At 41.9% G+C, this 15867-nt stretch overlaps 1 protein-coding gene across 4 annotated transcripts; it reads right to left on the bottom strand.

Moving 5' to 3' along the window:
• Nucleotides 1-452: 452 nt before the first annotated feature.
• LOC133403020 (poly(rC)-binding protein 3-like) lies at nucleotides 453-15012 on the bottom strand. Of its 4 annotated transcripts, none has more exons than XM_061677472.1 (13): nucleotides 14750-15008; nucleotides 10206-10369; nucleotides 10091-10114; nucleotides 9666-9698; nucleotides 8985-9101; nucleotides 7956-8087; nucleotides 7763-7891; nucleotides 7064-7207; nucleotides 6043-6084; nucleotides 4744-4822; nucleotides 4278-4333; nucleotides 3935-4104; nucleotides 453-2760 (listed from the first exon to the last, which is right to left on the bottom strand). In XM_061677472.1, exons 2-13 carry the CDS (start codon nucleotides 10278-10280, stop codon nucleotides 2706-2708), a joined length of 1056 nt encoding a protein of 351 aa, XP_061533456.1. In that variant the 5' UTR covers nucleotides 10281-10369; nucleotides 14750-15008; the 3' UTR covers nucleotides 453-2705. The 4 variants fall into 4 exon arrangements, with proteins under 4 accessions (XP_061533456.1, XP_061533473.1, XP_061533464.1 ...); XM_061677489.1 differs by having other exon boundaries at nucleotides 4744-4819; XM_061677480.1 differs by lacking the exon at nucleotides 14750-15008 and adding an exon at nucleotides 11373-11456.
• Between the last annotated feature and the right edge of the window lie 855 nt (nucleotides 15013-15867).

The raw sequence follows: 15867 nt of genomic DNA, 5'->3' as shown, positions 1-15867 counted from the left end.
AATTGGTCAGTAGAAGCTCCTGTTAGCATTATGATTATTAGGACCTTTGACTTGTGCGGAAACTGCCGGCGGACTGTATTCTTTCTGACAAAGCAATTTGTAAGTTATTTCGAGACACTGAAATCATTTTCCCTCTTTGGTTCTCAACAGTCTAGCTCCCTGTTGCTGACATACACACTTTAACACTTAGCCTGCCCCCACCTTGACCTCAGTACATTGTGCTGCTGCCATCTGGAACCGCCAAGAGTTCTTTTTTTCTTTACTGTGTGAGGAGTGAGGTTATAGACCTGCTCTATGCGGTATGTAAAGTGTCTTGAGCCAGGTGTGAACTGACGCTATACCCCCCACAAAATTTACTTGACTTTGTTGGAGGTGCATATGACAATGGTTATTATATCTCGGGACCGGACACAGACACAGCGCTAAAGTGACATAAGAGAAAAAGGAACAAGTCACAGAAAGAAAAACTGAAACTTTATTTGTCTTTATACTTACCAACAATTTGAAATTAAACATAGTACTCACAACTAATATAGATCTGCACAGAGCAAATAAATCAAAAATTGTTACGAACTTCACTTTTTTCCCCAAACTTCAATACACACAAACAGAAGCTGAAAATAAAAATCTTGTTTTAAAGCTCCTGCCACATGGAAAATAGATTTAAGAACAAAACATTTTGCAAGAAGCTACTCAGCTCTCTGATCTACAAGTCAAAATGGAAAAAAAACCAAACTGAATAAATAATTGCACATTGCACCCTGTTATTGCATTAGTTGCAGTTTGCTTCAGTCATACACACAAATGTAAATAAATACAGTTCTTTTTTTTTAAACAAATAATTGTACATGAATATTGATGTTATTGAAATTACACTGCCACCACTTCAACTCAATATTTCTGCTTTGCCATCAGGATCAACAAAATGCAAAGAAAACCATCATTACAAGAAAAGTGAATGCGCTCTGCTCTTTTGTGCATATTTCTGAAACTTTGCAAAGAATGACAGCTTGTCCTTTGACATTCTAGTCAGCCCAAATAGTAGAAACTCAAAGCTATTGTTACATTTCTCACCTCAACTATCAGATCAAACTGTAAGATTATTGCAGAATGACCACTGGCAATGTATCCTATCCGCCTATGGGCCATGTTTTAGTCAAAGGCTCAGCATGCTGCAAATTAAAAGTTGCACATCGTGTTGGACATACAGTAGATCATGTGACTGGGACAGTAACATTCAATAGCTGTTTGTGTACATCAACACAGAATTGAGCATCAAGTGGAGTTTGAGCTTTGTAGACCAAATAGCATTCTTACCTCCCTCTCATTAGCTTGAGTTTACTGATGAACCAATAAAAAAGTGTGTTTGTCATCTGACTTGCACAAAAAAATAAATCAAATCCAATTAAGTTGCTGACATATTTGTGACTGTAAAAAGACATTCAAACCTAAAGCATTGAATGAACAATGAAAGCGACGTGACACAAATAAACAATCGTGAAAAAGAGACTGAGTGGTCATGCCCGCCCCGGCCCCGTGAGCCCCCCCAACACCCAACCCCCCTTCCCCTGCTCCCCGCCACCCAACAAACCCCTGAACATTCTTTGGCCTCCAAACACAATTTAGCTTGGTCCAAACTCTTTTGGTGGGAAGATTCAACTTCTTTCCCCTGTGAGCTGCTCTTAAGACCTTCCTTTATTTTTCCATCAAAACAACAATGGAAAGAAGCCAAAAGGTTTTGGACACAGCCTGAGGCCAACTAACCCCTCGCACATCAGAGGCAGTCCAGAGTAAAGTGTTGAATCATCTATTGCATGAGCGCCGCGTAGTTGACAAATAGTCATAAAAGTCCTTGTACAAAACAAATACAGTATGATCATAAACAATCATTTAAATTTCCAGTCAGTGTTATAGTCACTGGGTTTTGTCTAATTTCCTTTCATGCATGTCTACACTAGTAATAGAAGGAGGCTATAGGTTTGGGCAGGGTGTAGGACTACAAGTGAGTGGCCAGAAAAAAGCGTAAAACAAGAGCGGAAAAGAGCAGGTGCACAAAGATATACAGTAACATTTCAAGGTCCACTGAACAGGTTCTGCTGAAATACACAACAATACAACACTTAACACATGCAATATAAGCAATAATATACGTAAGTATAGGATATAAACACAAAAAGGGAGGCTCCAGGAGTGATACCATTGGCTAAAAAGGGTCATGATGTAATTTGACAAAGATGCAAATGAGGACAGAAGTGGAATAGTCCAATATTGTTTTCTAAAGGCTCAATTTTCCTAGGATATATTATAAAATTTTGGCTACATCCCACCACACTCTGCCGATAGCATCACTGAGCTGTAATAAATGCAAAGAACTACTTCTACAAAATGTTCAATCTTTTACTTCTTAAATGTTCTATGACGCAGCACTGACAGAGAAAAATAGATTAACAGAAAGAAAAAAGTAACACAAGTTGTTGCTAATAAACATTCAACATGCTTCAACAGTTCTCTAAAACAAAAACATACTCAACAGAGAGTTTTCTTTTTTTAATTGGCTCTCTGAAATAAAAGTGAGCTCTCGGCCTTCGCTAGTGTGTGGAGGACCAGGGCGGCCGGTGCGCAGGGTTTTCGGAGAGCCAGAGCCAGAGTCCGGAGGGTGTCGTCAGTTGTTGGAAAGGGCCAGATGGAAGAGCCAGTTCGGGAGCTCAGGATGTGGTCATGGAGGACGGGTCGTTCCACATGGCCGCCACATCTCGGAACCTGGAGGATGAAGGGCATGTGAGTAAATTCTATTTGTATAGCACTTTTTCACAGAGATGACTCACAAAGTGCTTTAAAAAAGTTATAAAATCGTCCTACAGAAACATAACATTTTACATTTTAGTGAAGAACGCGGCATGCCGGCAGGAAACAGAATCTAGCAACAATCTTTGATGCCGGCGAGATTAGAACCAACCACGAAGCCAAGTGCGGAGGGGCCTGCTATCGCCCAAATTGACATTTAGATCCACTACCAAATCCTTTTCATCCCACTCAAGATGGCCAAATTCCAACGAAAACTACATTGAGTTGAACACTGTGATTGAATTGGCACTGTTACTTGATCGTCGGTGGACAATGAATGTTAATTAACCGATTGCTTATAAGAAGAACACAATGACATCAACATCCCTTGTTTTCATCAAAGGAGTCACTACTTCAAAAAGACAACACCTCTCTTTATCCCACCACGTCGACGTTCCTCAGGAGAACATGAGTAGGGTTTGCCGAGCCCATCACACACTCATCAATACATGTTGGTGTGAATACACTATATGAAGATCTATGACTTACTGATCTTGACTTTTAATTGTTTTATTAACCTAGGCTTCATGTTCAAATGATTATGTTTGGTGTCTCCAGGCAACACATATTGAAAGGAGGAACATTATAAAAATATAATTATTGGGAGAGTAAGCAATTAAATTTAGAAGTAAAATAGCGAATCTGGGATCAAAAAGAAAAAGAGAGATGTTCCTGCTAAATGAGATGGTTCCAATCCCGATGGTGGGACAGACGAACGAAACATTTAGGAAGCCGGCAGAACCTCCCCACGCTCTCTTGTCTTTGTCCATCTTCTGCTTGTCGAGCTGATTCCCTGGCGACTTTGACTCGAGGGCGTGTCGCTGCTAATTCGGCACAATGAAAAGAAACTTTTGTGCGCTGATGAAAAACTCCCATTGAAGATTTATTGAGACAGTTTAGTGTTAGGGTTCAAAATAAATGATTATTTCTAGTTCAGAATGAAAACATTCACCCAAGTTTTGAAATATTTTTGATGTGGAAAATTCAGGAACAGGTTACTGGTTTACAGTTATTCTATAACGACAAAACAAAACAAAAAACAATTGGAGGAAGAGCGGAAGCTTGAGTTTAGCACATAGCAAGCATTTACCTTGCATTGATGAGGTACTGGGCCAGGCTTATGTTGGCGGGGGTCCCTGTGATGGTGATCTGGCGCTCCGATGACCCTTCCATGGCGTTAGCAATTTTGATCTGTGCCCCAGACATCTGACGGATCTCGTTGATTTTGGTTCCCTGGCGTCCAATTATGCAGCCTATTAGCTGGGAAAAGAATGGGGGCGGGACTTAGGATGGCCAGGGCATGCACATGTTGGTCTGTCTTTATTATTCACATTCCTTTGTTAGATTTGTAATTGACTGCAATAAATCCCTAGTTAAAGAATTAGCATCACAAACTCGAAAGTCAACTTAATAGTGATTTATTCGATACTCACATCATTGGGAATGGTGAGTTCATGAGTACTGGCCTGGTTACTGGCATCCAGACTTGCTGTTGACCGCACCAGGAAGAGGAAGAGGAGGAGAGGAAGAATACATAAAATAGAGTTTGACATGTTGGCGCAACTCGTGAACATTTGAGCAATGCGCCACATTGGGCCCACGAGCACCCATCAGAACACTTGACTCTCTATGCAGAAAGTCTGCGAGGCAGTTGCATCATTTAAAGAAAGGATGCTATGGGGGGGAAAAAAACCTCAACATCAACAAGAGCAGACCACCAGCAGGCCATGTCCTAGGCAGAGCAAAAGGAGGAAGACGACAAGAAGAAGAAGAAGAAGAAGAAGAAGAAGAAGAAGAAGAACAACAAAGTGTTGGAGGAAGAGAATGCGTTCACTTCTACAGGTACAAACGAGAGAAGGAGTTTCGGTAAAGAGGGTTGTCGTGTAGGTGGGTACGTACCGGGAAAGGCAGGGGTGGTCTGTCCGAGGGGGGTAAAGGGGGTTTGCTGCATAGCCAACTGGTGGAGCTTGCTCAACTGCTGAGGGGGTGGGGAGTGGGGGGGGGGAGGAGGACAGCAAAGCTATGAGGTCATCGTTAAAAACACATTTGTGCACACACATATACACACACATACGAGCGCGCGCACACACACGCACACACTGAATTCTATCCAAAAGGTTACAAGAGTCAAGATAGGATCTGAGGAAACACAAAAAGGTGAAGGTGAAGGGCTTGGCCTGATATTGTTACAAGCATCTCAACTTCCTTTTTTTAAAAAGTTTATTACAGCAAGCATGAAAGCATGAGGGCGAGAGGTACTCCTTTTGTTTGTTTGTTTAGTTTTGCCGGATTATACAAAGACAACACAAGCTCCTTTTCTTTGTTGAGGGGTGGCACATGCTGAGCAAGAACCCTTTACGTTTTGGTATGGATCAGAATAACTATATTTCTGGCAACTTTCACTACTACATTTCCTAAATAAAATATACTTTTACACTGAGACATCCCTGTAAACCATCTTCATTACTTGCTACTACAAAATAAATCAGAAGAATTTGTTCATTGACGTAATGCTTTGTAAACACTTTTACAGCAACATTTTAGTATGTTTAATCTCAGAACATGACTTTTGATACTTAAATTCAGTAAATGTCATATACTGTCAGACTTTTACTCCAGTAATATTCAAGAAGGTTTCTATTACGATACTTGTACTTTCACCCAAGCAGCACTTTCAAGTACTTTAAACAAGACTGAGCACTGTATCAAAGAAGTCAGAAAGATATGTTGAGGATTTTTTGGCCTTGGTGGAGTCTGACTATACTGATAATGAATTGATCAAATTAATTGTCATTAAGTGGCTCTGGTCATTCTTTTGATGGTTCCTTCAAAGATGAGCAGCTTGGTTACATGATGCAGTCAACATGTTGTGCAGTGCTGATCTGAGCAAGCATTGAAGACATGTTACACACTGGAGTGCAGGCGGAAAGCAGATAAATATTAAATGATGATACTATTAGCTAGTTTTGCGAGCTGCAGGCCAAGCCCCCTCAGGTTTAACGGAGAACAGACAGACGGGAGTCAAGAGTCTTCAGCGTCAAAAGATATAGGAATTACATTTCAGATATACAGTAAAAGCCATATTAATATTAGCATTTAATATTAATAAAGAAGGGCAGGGAGGTGCTGTTAGGAGCCTGTGTTTCCAAGAGAGATGTTTGGATGCAATGTGGAGCGCCTGATGTGGCGAGCACTCACATCTGGATGTGGGATGGCGTACTGTCCTTGGATGGTGTAAGCCTGTAAACATGAAACTGCATTGTTAAGGTGCTTCGACACTCACAGAAAGTTGATGTTCTAATACATTTTGGTTATGGTCTGAAGCTTTTTATTTTAGCCAGGTTACGGGAAAGACATGCACTATATTATTAAGTCTATCATCAATCAAATCCAGTTGAATTATATCAATATGGGATCAGTGTGACAAAGGAGGGACAGAGGTGGAAGGAGAAGTTATGTGACTTGGTCTAATGAATGGGTCGGTGGAGGGCTGCGGAGGCCAGAACTCAGCTAAATTTCATTTCACCATTCAAGACAGCAGCTGGAGTGATAAAATAAATCGCATATATGGTCTGCTGTGTCGTTAATTCTGCAGAAAACCCATTGTAAAAACTTTGTTAACATTGTTAACAAAACAGAGTTTGTAAGGAACAAAACATGGACATTGTTGTGTTTTGTTTCATCGCTTTTGCTCAGATTCTGGCTATGTGGACAATAACCATATGGTTATAAGCAGTAAATGAAACTATCTTATGGCCACTAAATAATCTCCTTTTAAAGTAACCAAAATAAATTTATAAATATAATAATAATATAAATATAATTTATTGGAATTGTTGTATTTACGTCAAGACAATTTTGACATTTAATTTTTTTTTTTCTGTCCTGCTCATTCAGTTTCAGAACAGCATGGACATTTTTCTAATCTTTTTTTGGCTCTCATCAATAATTTGGTAAACTGGCCAGTCTCCCTGCAAACGTGATGGATTTTTCCCAACCCAGAATAATACACTGCAGTCACAGCCAAATCCTCCCTTAATGACTCCAGTGATCCCTTCTATCCCAATTCCAGGCTGATGGATGGCAGTGAGGGCACAGCGGACAGCGGTGATAGTTTCATGCCAGTGGAGGGGGCAGGTGGGGAAGTGAGGGTGGGTGGGGTGTGTGTGCGTGGTGGGAAGGGGGGGGTTGGTTGAATAAAACCTGGTGTGACACTAACAGGCAGTGGCTGGTGCTGCAGTAAGAGGCTGAGGTTGGCTGTGGACGCCCCCAGTGGGTCTGCTCTTACCTGGCCACCTGAAAAAATGACAGGGGTGGAGGCAGGCTTGGGGCGGTAGGGGATTGTGGCACCTTTCGGTGGGGACTGAGGAGTAAGGGTGGGAGAAAGAGTGAGATGTGGAGAGTGTTAGAGAAGAAGAAAAAGAGGAAGAAAGAGAGCATAAAGTGAGACCGAGAGGGACAGTGCCTGAGGGAAGACCTGTGACACAAAAGTGCTCTCCACTGTGCACATGCTGACATAAGGTCCAGTTTGTGATTCACCCGGAACACCACTTTCAACTGGATAATGATGACGCTATAAACACTTAAAACAACCCCCCTGAGCACTCTGGAGACTTACAGCCGTGTCGCAACTGTGCCGGCATCCATGGTGGGTGCCATCATGATGGCCGGCTGGACAACTGGCAGTGCAGACAGTTCAAATTTTCATATTAACGAAGCAAGCAACAGAAAGACCACAAATGTGATTGGTCCCTGCAAGTGGTCACCAATACATTTAACATTAATCATCTGCCATGCTCTTTTATTAGCAATCAACACTGTCAAATCCCCAAAATGTGACCATGTGCCAATAAACTAGGGGAAAATAATGGTTGGAGTTCCACATGAGAAGAATGCAGCATACACGAGGTTACCATACCTCCAGCATCACCACACATATCTGTTTGACACATTGTATGATGGCCTCCGGCGCCCCGGAAATGGTCACCGCCCTCTCTGTTGAGTTGGGGAGCATGTCGCCCGCCACTTGGACCTGAGCGCCTGTAGACTGAAGGAAGAGTCCGGATGTGTTTGTGTTTGCTCACTGGGACGTCGTGTGTTCTTTCCGCTACCTCTCTCATCTCTTTGATTTTGGAGCCCCCTTTGCCAATGAGCGAGCCACACTGGCTGGCTGGGACCACAAGCCTTAGGGTGACAGGGGGTTTGCTGGTGGCAGGACTGTTGCTCATAGAGTTGATGATATCCTAGAATGACATTTTTTGGATTCATAGACCATTCAAGAACGATTGCAAACAATAGGTGCCAGGATACTTCCCGATGGGAAAAAAGCAATTGACTACTGCTGACCTGAACTAAAACCATGACAAAAACTTGTTTGGCATTGCACCAACATATATACCCCCAAATCTGTATGCGTTTTCTTTGAATTTCTTTCAAAATATATATATTGAAATTAATCCAGTAGACCATGTGGTTTAGGAGGCTAGATGGAATGGCTGTTATAAATAGTTGTATAAAGATGAGATGTCTTAGCAATTCTCAGGGCACTGAAATGATCGCAACTGGACTGTTCTGGTTGTCTTACAAGACATTTCGTCTCTCGTCTGTGTAGTCTTCATCAGTTCATAAAAACAACTGTTCTCCTAATTAAGCATTGTTGCATGACTTGATGAAGCCTGCTCGGATGACAGGCGAAACTTCTAAGACAAGCTGAACCAGTTGTGAGCGATTCAGTGCCCTTAGAATGAAATGACCTGGATGAATGAGAATAGTTACAGGCATGTAGTAGCAACCTCTAAAGGGACAGACAGGCAACCAAACGTTCATCATCTGCTTTTTGGAAGGCATTTTCTCACTGGTATGTATAATGTCATTTTGCTGTTCCTATTTACATTACACTATTCTCATTTGCATTAATCTTATTTATATGCGGTACTATTCCTATCCTATGTTGACCTTCTCTTACTTGAATTTATTGTACCGGTAGTAAATATAGGCATCAAGGAGTAGCAACCTCAAATTCTGTTGTATTGCATACAATGACAATAAAGGCGATTCTGATTCTGATGTTTGGTTGGGTTGTCTTTTGAGTCATTTAGCAAAACATAATTACTAGCCTGCGAGCTAACGTCAGCTGTTACCTCCTCAAACTTGTAGGCTATCATTGCGAAGGCCTTGAAGATGGCGTCCGTTGGCCCAGTGATGGTGACAATCCGTTCGGGGCAGTTGCCTTCTGAGATGTTAATACGAGCTCCACTCTGTATAGGAGCACAGTCTGATCTATGAGCAAGAAACTACAGTGGTACCTTGGTTTACGAGTGTCCCAATTTACCAGTTTTTTTTTAGTTACGGGGTGTCGCTTGATCGAGTTATATTTATTTATTCATTTATTTTGCTTTGTGTTGCGTGGCAAAATTTGAGTTGCAAGCAAGCTAAAAATGCGCTGCCGCTTAAGTGAAGTTAAAAAGAAACGAAAAGAGAGCCATAGTTGCCGTTGCGCTTTCAGGCCGTTTATTGATCGGGACAAACAGTCAAACATGAATACAAAATGAAAACACTCGCAAGGAGCATGGAGGAGACACTAACACTGAACTAAGCATGTAGTAAATGGCCAACGTGACTGAATCCAGGCTCCTGATGTTGCCCAATAGGCCACGCCCCTTAATGGCACACATCAACATACGAATGTACCACAGTGGGTGGGATTTGAGATACGGGTAAACTAAGTTACTTGCTTTGTCACAGAGCTAATTAAACTAGTAAGTCAAGGTACCACTGCATTAGGTTTCACAAGAAGATGCCTGCAGAAAAACTTTACTTACATCTTCACGCATTTTCTTCACTGTCTCCCCTTTCTGGAAGTGAATTTAGTCAATTTAGATGTTGCATGTACCGTATTATTTCTCAATCAAAATACAGTGGACCTCCACACAATCGCGGTTCGACAGCCTCAGGTTTTTTTCCGTTTTTTTTTCAAAATAGTTTTTTAAAAAAATTTTGTAAATGTTTTTTTTTTTTTCTTTTTTGCTGGAGGAACCGACCACGAAAACACTTATTGGCAGTTTATCCCCACTTATTGAAATTCTTTGGGAGTTTAAGGAAAAAAATATATATATTTATTTTTTTCCCCAATGCAACTGGGCATCAATTAATCCCAGATTTTCACTATTTGCGGCCTGTTCCCGATCCTTCGTGAATAGTGGGGGCGCACTGCATTGCATTGAAAATGTGAGCCGATGACACTTACTTTCCCTATGATGCTCCCAACCTCCTGCAGAGACACAAATTTGCAACAATGTTATCTCTTTTTCTGGGTGCTTTCTGATGTGTGATTGGTAGAATTATAGATCTGAGCATCACACCTTGCCGTGCATCAGCAGCCGAATGGTAAGGGTCACATTCAGTCCACCTTCTGATTGGACCTTGATGGGCTCCATGTTGGATGCGAGAGGAAGGGGATTGGTCACGTCAGAGAGGAGTTTGTGGGCCAATGGGGGTGTGAGGGTGAGGTCGGTCAATGGGTCACCTGAAAGGCAAAGAGTGTTAACATCAGACATGTTACACAATCGTTTTTGGTCTGTGAATGAGAAATTGCAGTTGGGACAGTTCACTGTTCACGGTCCAGCTACAGGCAAGAGACAGTTTGTGTTTTCTGCACCATACAATATGCCCATCTTGAAGAGAAAAAACACCTCATGGCCCTGATTTCCCTTTACAATGGACCATATAATACGTTTACAAAGAAAAAAAACGATGTTAGCATGCGGTTCTATTGTGTGCATACTGGGTAAATGAATTGTTTTAACGGGATAAACTGTTAATGCAGTTTTCCCCGATAAAGAAATGTAATTTTCCCCTGAAAAATCCAAATGAATTCATAGCATTTGTAAGAGAGGATTTAGCCCTGAGACGAGCCATCCAATGCATATTTGTTTTTCATCACTCTTTTCAGCTGCAGCTCCAATCTCATCCCTGCCTCGGAGTGATATCAGTTACAAGGGTGAACACAGGAGGGCGCACCGGACCATAATGTCAAGCACCCAGTCAGAATGGGTCATCACAGTCAAATTAATGACATCGAATGGCACCATTTAGATTGTAAAAGTTTGTAAATATCGATGTTTTCTTGTAATGTACGGTTCATTGCAGTTTAATTTGTAATGGAAAGTACACATTTTTAAATTTCTTATACTGATCATAATCCTTCATGGGAAATTCCATTTATAGGTCGCTGTATATTTTTGTTGCACACCACACACAGAACCAGACCATACATTAAAAGAGAGATGTCAGAGTGATGGAGAGTTGCTGAGGTGATTCTCGGGGTTTGGCGTGTTGCTCAAGGGCACCTCAACTAAAGTTATTTGTTTTCAACAGCAGGACTGGAAACAAAGACCCAACAGTTCTAAACCCAAAGTCCTTACGGATGATACTGAATTTAAGATGAGTTTGAGCTTGTGGTGTAAGATGTAGTGCTGAGTTTTTGAGCTGTCAGAGGATTTTTTTCAATGAGACATGATGCGTCATACCTTAAAAATAGTGCTTGGCTAGAAAGTGGGAGAAAACCTCTTGCAGCAGCTGACCTTGACAATCTTAATCTCCCAAGCAGAAGCGGAAATGAAAACACATTTTCTGTTTTCGTCTCACCTGCTGCAGCAGCAAAATGCATCTGTGTCCCTGCCAGCTGCTAATTAGCAGCTTTGTAATTATGGTCCTTCCCTGACAATCTTTTAAGTGCAAGAAATCAAGATGTTACTTGATTAAAAGCATGGAGTTGCCAGCTGTTTGCAAATAATAATAATAAGAATTTTGATTTTGATTGCACATCGCTTGTAGAATAATTGCTGGGCTTGATTTTGAATGATTAGCAAACCACTTAATAGTTAATCATTACATCCAATCTTGGAAAATGTACCCTTACTATCTTGTGAGCAACATATTGCTCTTGTAATTGCAGCAATCTCATTGGAAACCAACATCAGCATGTTGCGCTGGATCCAGAAATCATACCTATGCTGCATGCTGCATGCATGGCTTGGTTAGAGGCCAACGGAGGACCAAGAGATAAGGACAGGGATTCTGTCGCCAGCTGTCTCGCCAATCTCCCAGAGGAGACCAGATTACATAAAAAACCTTAATCCGGGTTTAAGACTCGATCCAGTGGTGCAGGTTTTCACAAGGGAGGGGGAGGCAGAGCACATTTAAGTGCTGCAAAATGTGAGTTGCTGTGTGTTTAATGTTACAGTTCAGCTTGTGTGTCTGTGTCCTCTTTACCCAGAGATGCATTTTTTGTTCCCATAAAGTAATATTTTCATACTTCCGCAACAGTGATCACTGTAAACACACTGAAATCTGTAGATTGAGGTCAACCAAAAAAAATAAAAAATAATACCTTGAATTTGAATAGTGTTTTGAGCACATAATAGAATTAGGTCAAGGCCCCATGAATCATTTGGCCCATTGGGCTAAAACTATGCAGCAAATGCTCATTTTAATTTGAGGTCATCTTTTTTTTTTCTTTTTTAAACCCAATTCTAGTCAAGAATTTGCCTTTTCTCTGACAATTCCATGACATCATATCTTACAAATATCCACTTATATTTGCAAATGTTCCTCCCCCATTTCTGATAGTCAGGCAGGAAGTTGGGGGGACGACACACAACGAGGGACGGCAGGGAATTTTTCATGACATCTGACGGGGAAAGTGGGTCATGCTCGGTGTTGCAGCGCTGCTAGCCTCCTCCTCTATGGAGGCTATTGAATTAATCACGCTTTACGCTCGGCTGGACAACACAGTGCACAAAATGCACCACACACCCCACACACACCCCTCGCCTCCCGAATTTCCTTGCATCTGATTGCCATGCACAGAAAAGACTTGTGCATTGCTGTTAAAAAAGATGAACCTGAGGCCTTGTCTCTTTATGTCTTGGCTTCCAGTTCTGCTCTTGTAACAACAGTTAGACGCTACTTTTTTTATGAGGACTTGCTGATGTGTAAATGATGCAAAAGCACCCCTGGCTAGAAACGACTGTGGTAATTTGATTCGCAAAGACCACCTTACTTGGTTAGATTGTGTATTTAAGGACACGAGGAATGTTGCATTGTGGCAAAGGTAATTTTAAAATTCTGTATCAATAAGCCGTGGTGCAAATATGTTACCAAACAAGTCACAACAAGGAGAGAATTGCTGTACGATCCCATCCAAAGCCATCCAAAGCCTCTGTCATCTGTTCCCACCTAATCCACGACTCAAGCGAGGGATCCCGCCATGATGGTTTGATGCAGGGATGCAATATGTTGGTAGCAAAGACGCACTATTCTCTCGACACTAACTGAATATTCGAATACAACCTGGAACATTCAGGGAGGGTTCATGGATAAAAATGAAAAACATCCACCTCAGAAACACTTTAAAATCAATCTTCCTGCTTGTATCCTCCACAGATGTTTGCATCCATTGATGAGACAGCTCATCATTTGGCCTTAGGCAAAGCTTGAGTGTGGCCAATATGTTTCCTCATATAACTGAGGTCTCCGGATGTTGGTGCTCCAATTACGGGTGAACAAAAGGGGGCAGAGGAGGGGGAGCCCTCGGGCTGACCTCATTGATACATATTTTTTTACACAACCTTCAAGAGATAATTTGGCAACTTCGAGTGATGATAATCTGATTTGCATTGAAGAAGATCTTCAGTACAGGAAGCTTGCAGGATATGCTTTCTTCAGAAATTCTTTTTACTGGTATATGAGCAGCTCTCATGTTGCGTGGGCTTTTGTTGTACGTGGTACGATAGGTTGGAAGTGGGTGGGGGGTTGGGGGCGTGCATCCGCCCAATGCCACGCCACTATGACAGTGCTTTCAAAAGCTGTCAGTCCACATCAGCGACCCAGAATCCCGATACCTCAGCCCCGATCATGGTCAAAAGCTTCCTCAAAGACATTAACAGCGGAGCGAACTTGCACCAAGTAGCGTTCAAAGTACCTCGCAGTGTGTTCGCCTACAACTGTGGCAGTGATGGGGAAGAGGGGGGTAGCAGGGGGGTACGAGCATCCGTGGCGCACTGTCAAAGGCTTAACGACACAGGCGCACCATGTTGTGCTGTGAAAAAGCTGCGCGTCAAGTCAGCCATTTTAGATTTTCCATAATTTGCAATAAGTGAAGAAATTCACGGCTCCTGTGCGCTTTGAAGCTCTTTGACTTTTAGGTTGCTTTGTAGCCCAGGAAGAAGATATGTACACACTTTCCAAATGTTGCTCATCTTCCTTAAAGAGTATTTTGCAACAACAAAGCAGCTATTGAACGTGCTGTACAGCCTTTGAGCTGAGACCACATTTCAGGCTTTGCAAACATGGCAGTGCTAATATCAATGTGACGATAATTGGAATAACAATCACAAGCTAGCCAAGTGTTCGTTTCAGCATGTCGTAGTGAAGGTCAAGCCAGCTGCAGATAAATTCATACTAAATAAAAGTGATCATGCTTGAGCTGAACAAAAGATGCGCTCAATCAACTGACCATTCAATGAAATTGTCTTGTGAAAATCAAAATATTTCTAGTTTGCATGGGACATTGTTGGAACTGAGGATAAGGTAAGGAAACCTTAACGAGATCTTTTCCGGATGACAAAATAAGATCATGAGTCATAACGGCGGCAGCGCATTGAAAAGGTCATAGTTACGCTACTAAATTAATAAATTAAATTATAAAGTACTGATGGCGTGAGACAATACAACTGCACTTCACCAGTTTCATACATCTGAAATCCAGCAACCATCGCTTTCTTGGATATATATATAAAGTAAAATATTTTCAGGGGGCAAATTAATTAATTCAATAAAAAACAACTAGCATCAGATGTTGGCCTTCTATTGGCAAATAAATAGTCACGAAAAGCAGTTTTACCTTTCTGTAGGGAAGGATGATGTCAACGACCACCGATGGTGTAGCAAGATTAAAAATCGCAAAAAGGAAAAAGATCTCCACCCTCTTCCTTTTGATCTCGCCAGGACGAAGCGCCACCCGATTGGTCCGTGCCTAGGGGGTCACGTGAGTGACCGGAGGAACACGTGACCAGTCTCGAAATTCTCTGATTTTCGTGAACGTCGGCGAGCAAGTTTAGTTGCTCTGGTGCGATTTGTTTGCCGTAATGTTTGGTGTCAAGTGTAAATAGGCTGTATGATGAAGTGTAATCTGGGCGAGCATCGCCCACCACCCTATGAAGACCCTCCGACCCCCCTTCCTGTTTTTTCTGCAACAAAAGGAGGGCATGCATGCCCACTGAGGCACAAGGACATCGTGGGGACATATCTAGGGTTGAGGTGCTCTTAATCAGAACTGTGGCCTCAGGGAACTTTCATGTGCCCATGGGAGGGTCAAGAAGCCCAAAATCCACTGAGTCTTTATCACTAAAATGAACAGGTTTATTTCAAATTTGCCTTTCGGGATAGTTTAGTAACTTTTGGTTCTAAACAGCCAAACGCCCTAAAAGGTCGAGTCAACACCCGCTCAACTGCCATGACATGCAGATCATCTGCAGCCCCTCTGCTTTTTAATCTGGCTGGCTGTATGTGTGTGTGTGGGTGGGTGTGTGTAGAATTATAGGGCTTGGGAGACAGCCCATCCAGATTTTCCAATCCAGCACAAATCCAGCCCTCATGTCAGATGGACAGTTGTGCAGAGCTTAAGCTGACATTATTAGGCTTCGACGGGGATGCTAGGAGAAAGCAAATGTTTTTGGATTAGGGGCAATGCAGACAATGAAGAACATGTTTTTACCTCATTGTCAATATTTTCCCCATGTCTCCTAACAAAACAGTGCTTATATATACATAGTGGGTTCTTGGTTTCATACCTACGTCACACAAATTGGGCTCACCAACCCAACTATAAAATGGCCCAGGGGACAAATTACATACAAATAGAGCATTAAATTAGCTCTATATTGAATAATAAGAGGTGTGGGGATGTATAATGTGTTGGTCCAACTTCACTACTACAACTCAGTGAGAGATGCTTAACCG

This window comes from Phycodurus eques, chromosome 1 (assembly GCF_024500275.1).
Source record: "Phycodurus eques isolate BA_2022a chromosome 1, UOR_Pequ_1.1, whole genome shotgun sequence".
Classification (NCBI taxonomy): domain Eukaryota; kingdom Metazoa; phylum Chordata; class Actinopteri; order Syngnathiformes; family Syngnathidae; genus Phycodurus; species Phycodurus eques.
Note: the sequence above shows the minus strand (reverse complement) of the source record. Positions and strands in the feature narration are given on the sequence as shown.

Excerpts from the sequence above, each read along its gene's own strand:
- LOC133403020 (XM_061677472.1), bottom strand. The coding sequence starts at position 10,280 with ATGGAGCCCATCAAGGTCCAATCAGAAGGTGGACTGAATGTGACCCTT. Across the intron at positions 9,699-10,090 it reads TTGGGAGCATCATAGGGAAA|AAAGGGGAGACAGTGAAGAA; the intron begins GTAAGTGTCATC and ends ATTCACTTCCAG. Across the intron at positions 4,823-6,042 it reads ACGCCATCCCACATCCAGAT|CAGTTGAGCAAGCTCCACCA; the intron begins GTGAGTGCTCGC and ends CCACCCCCTCAG.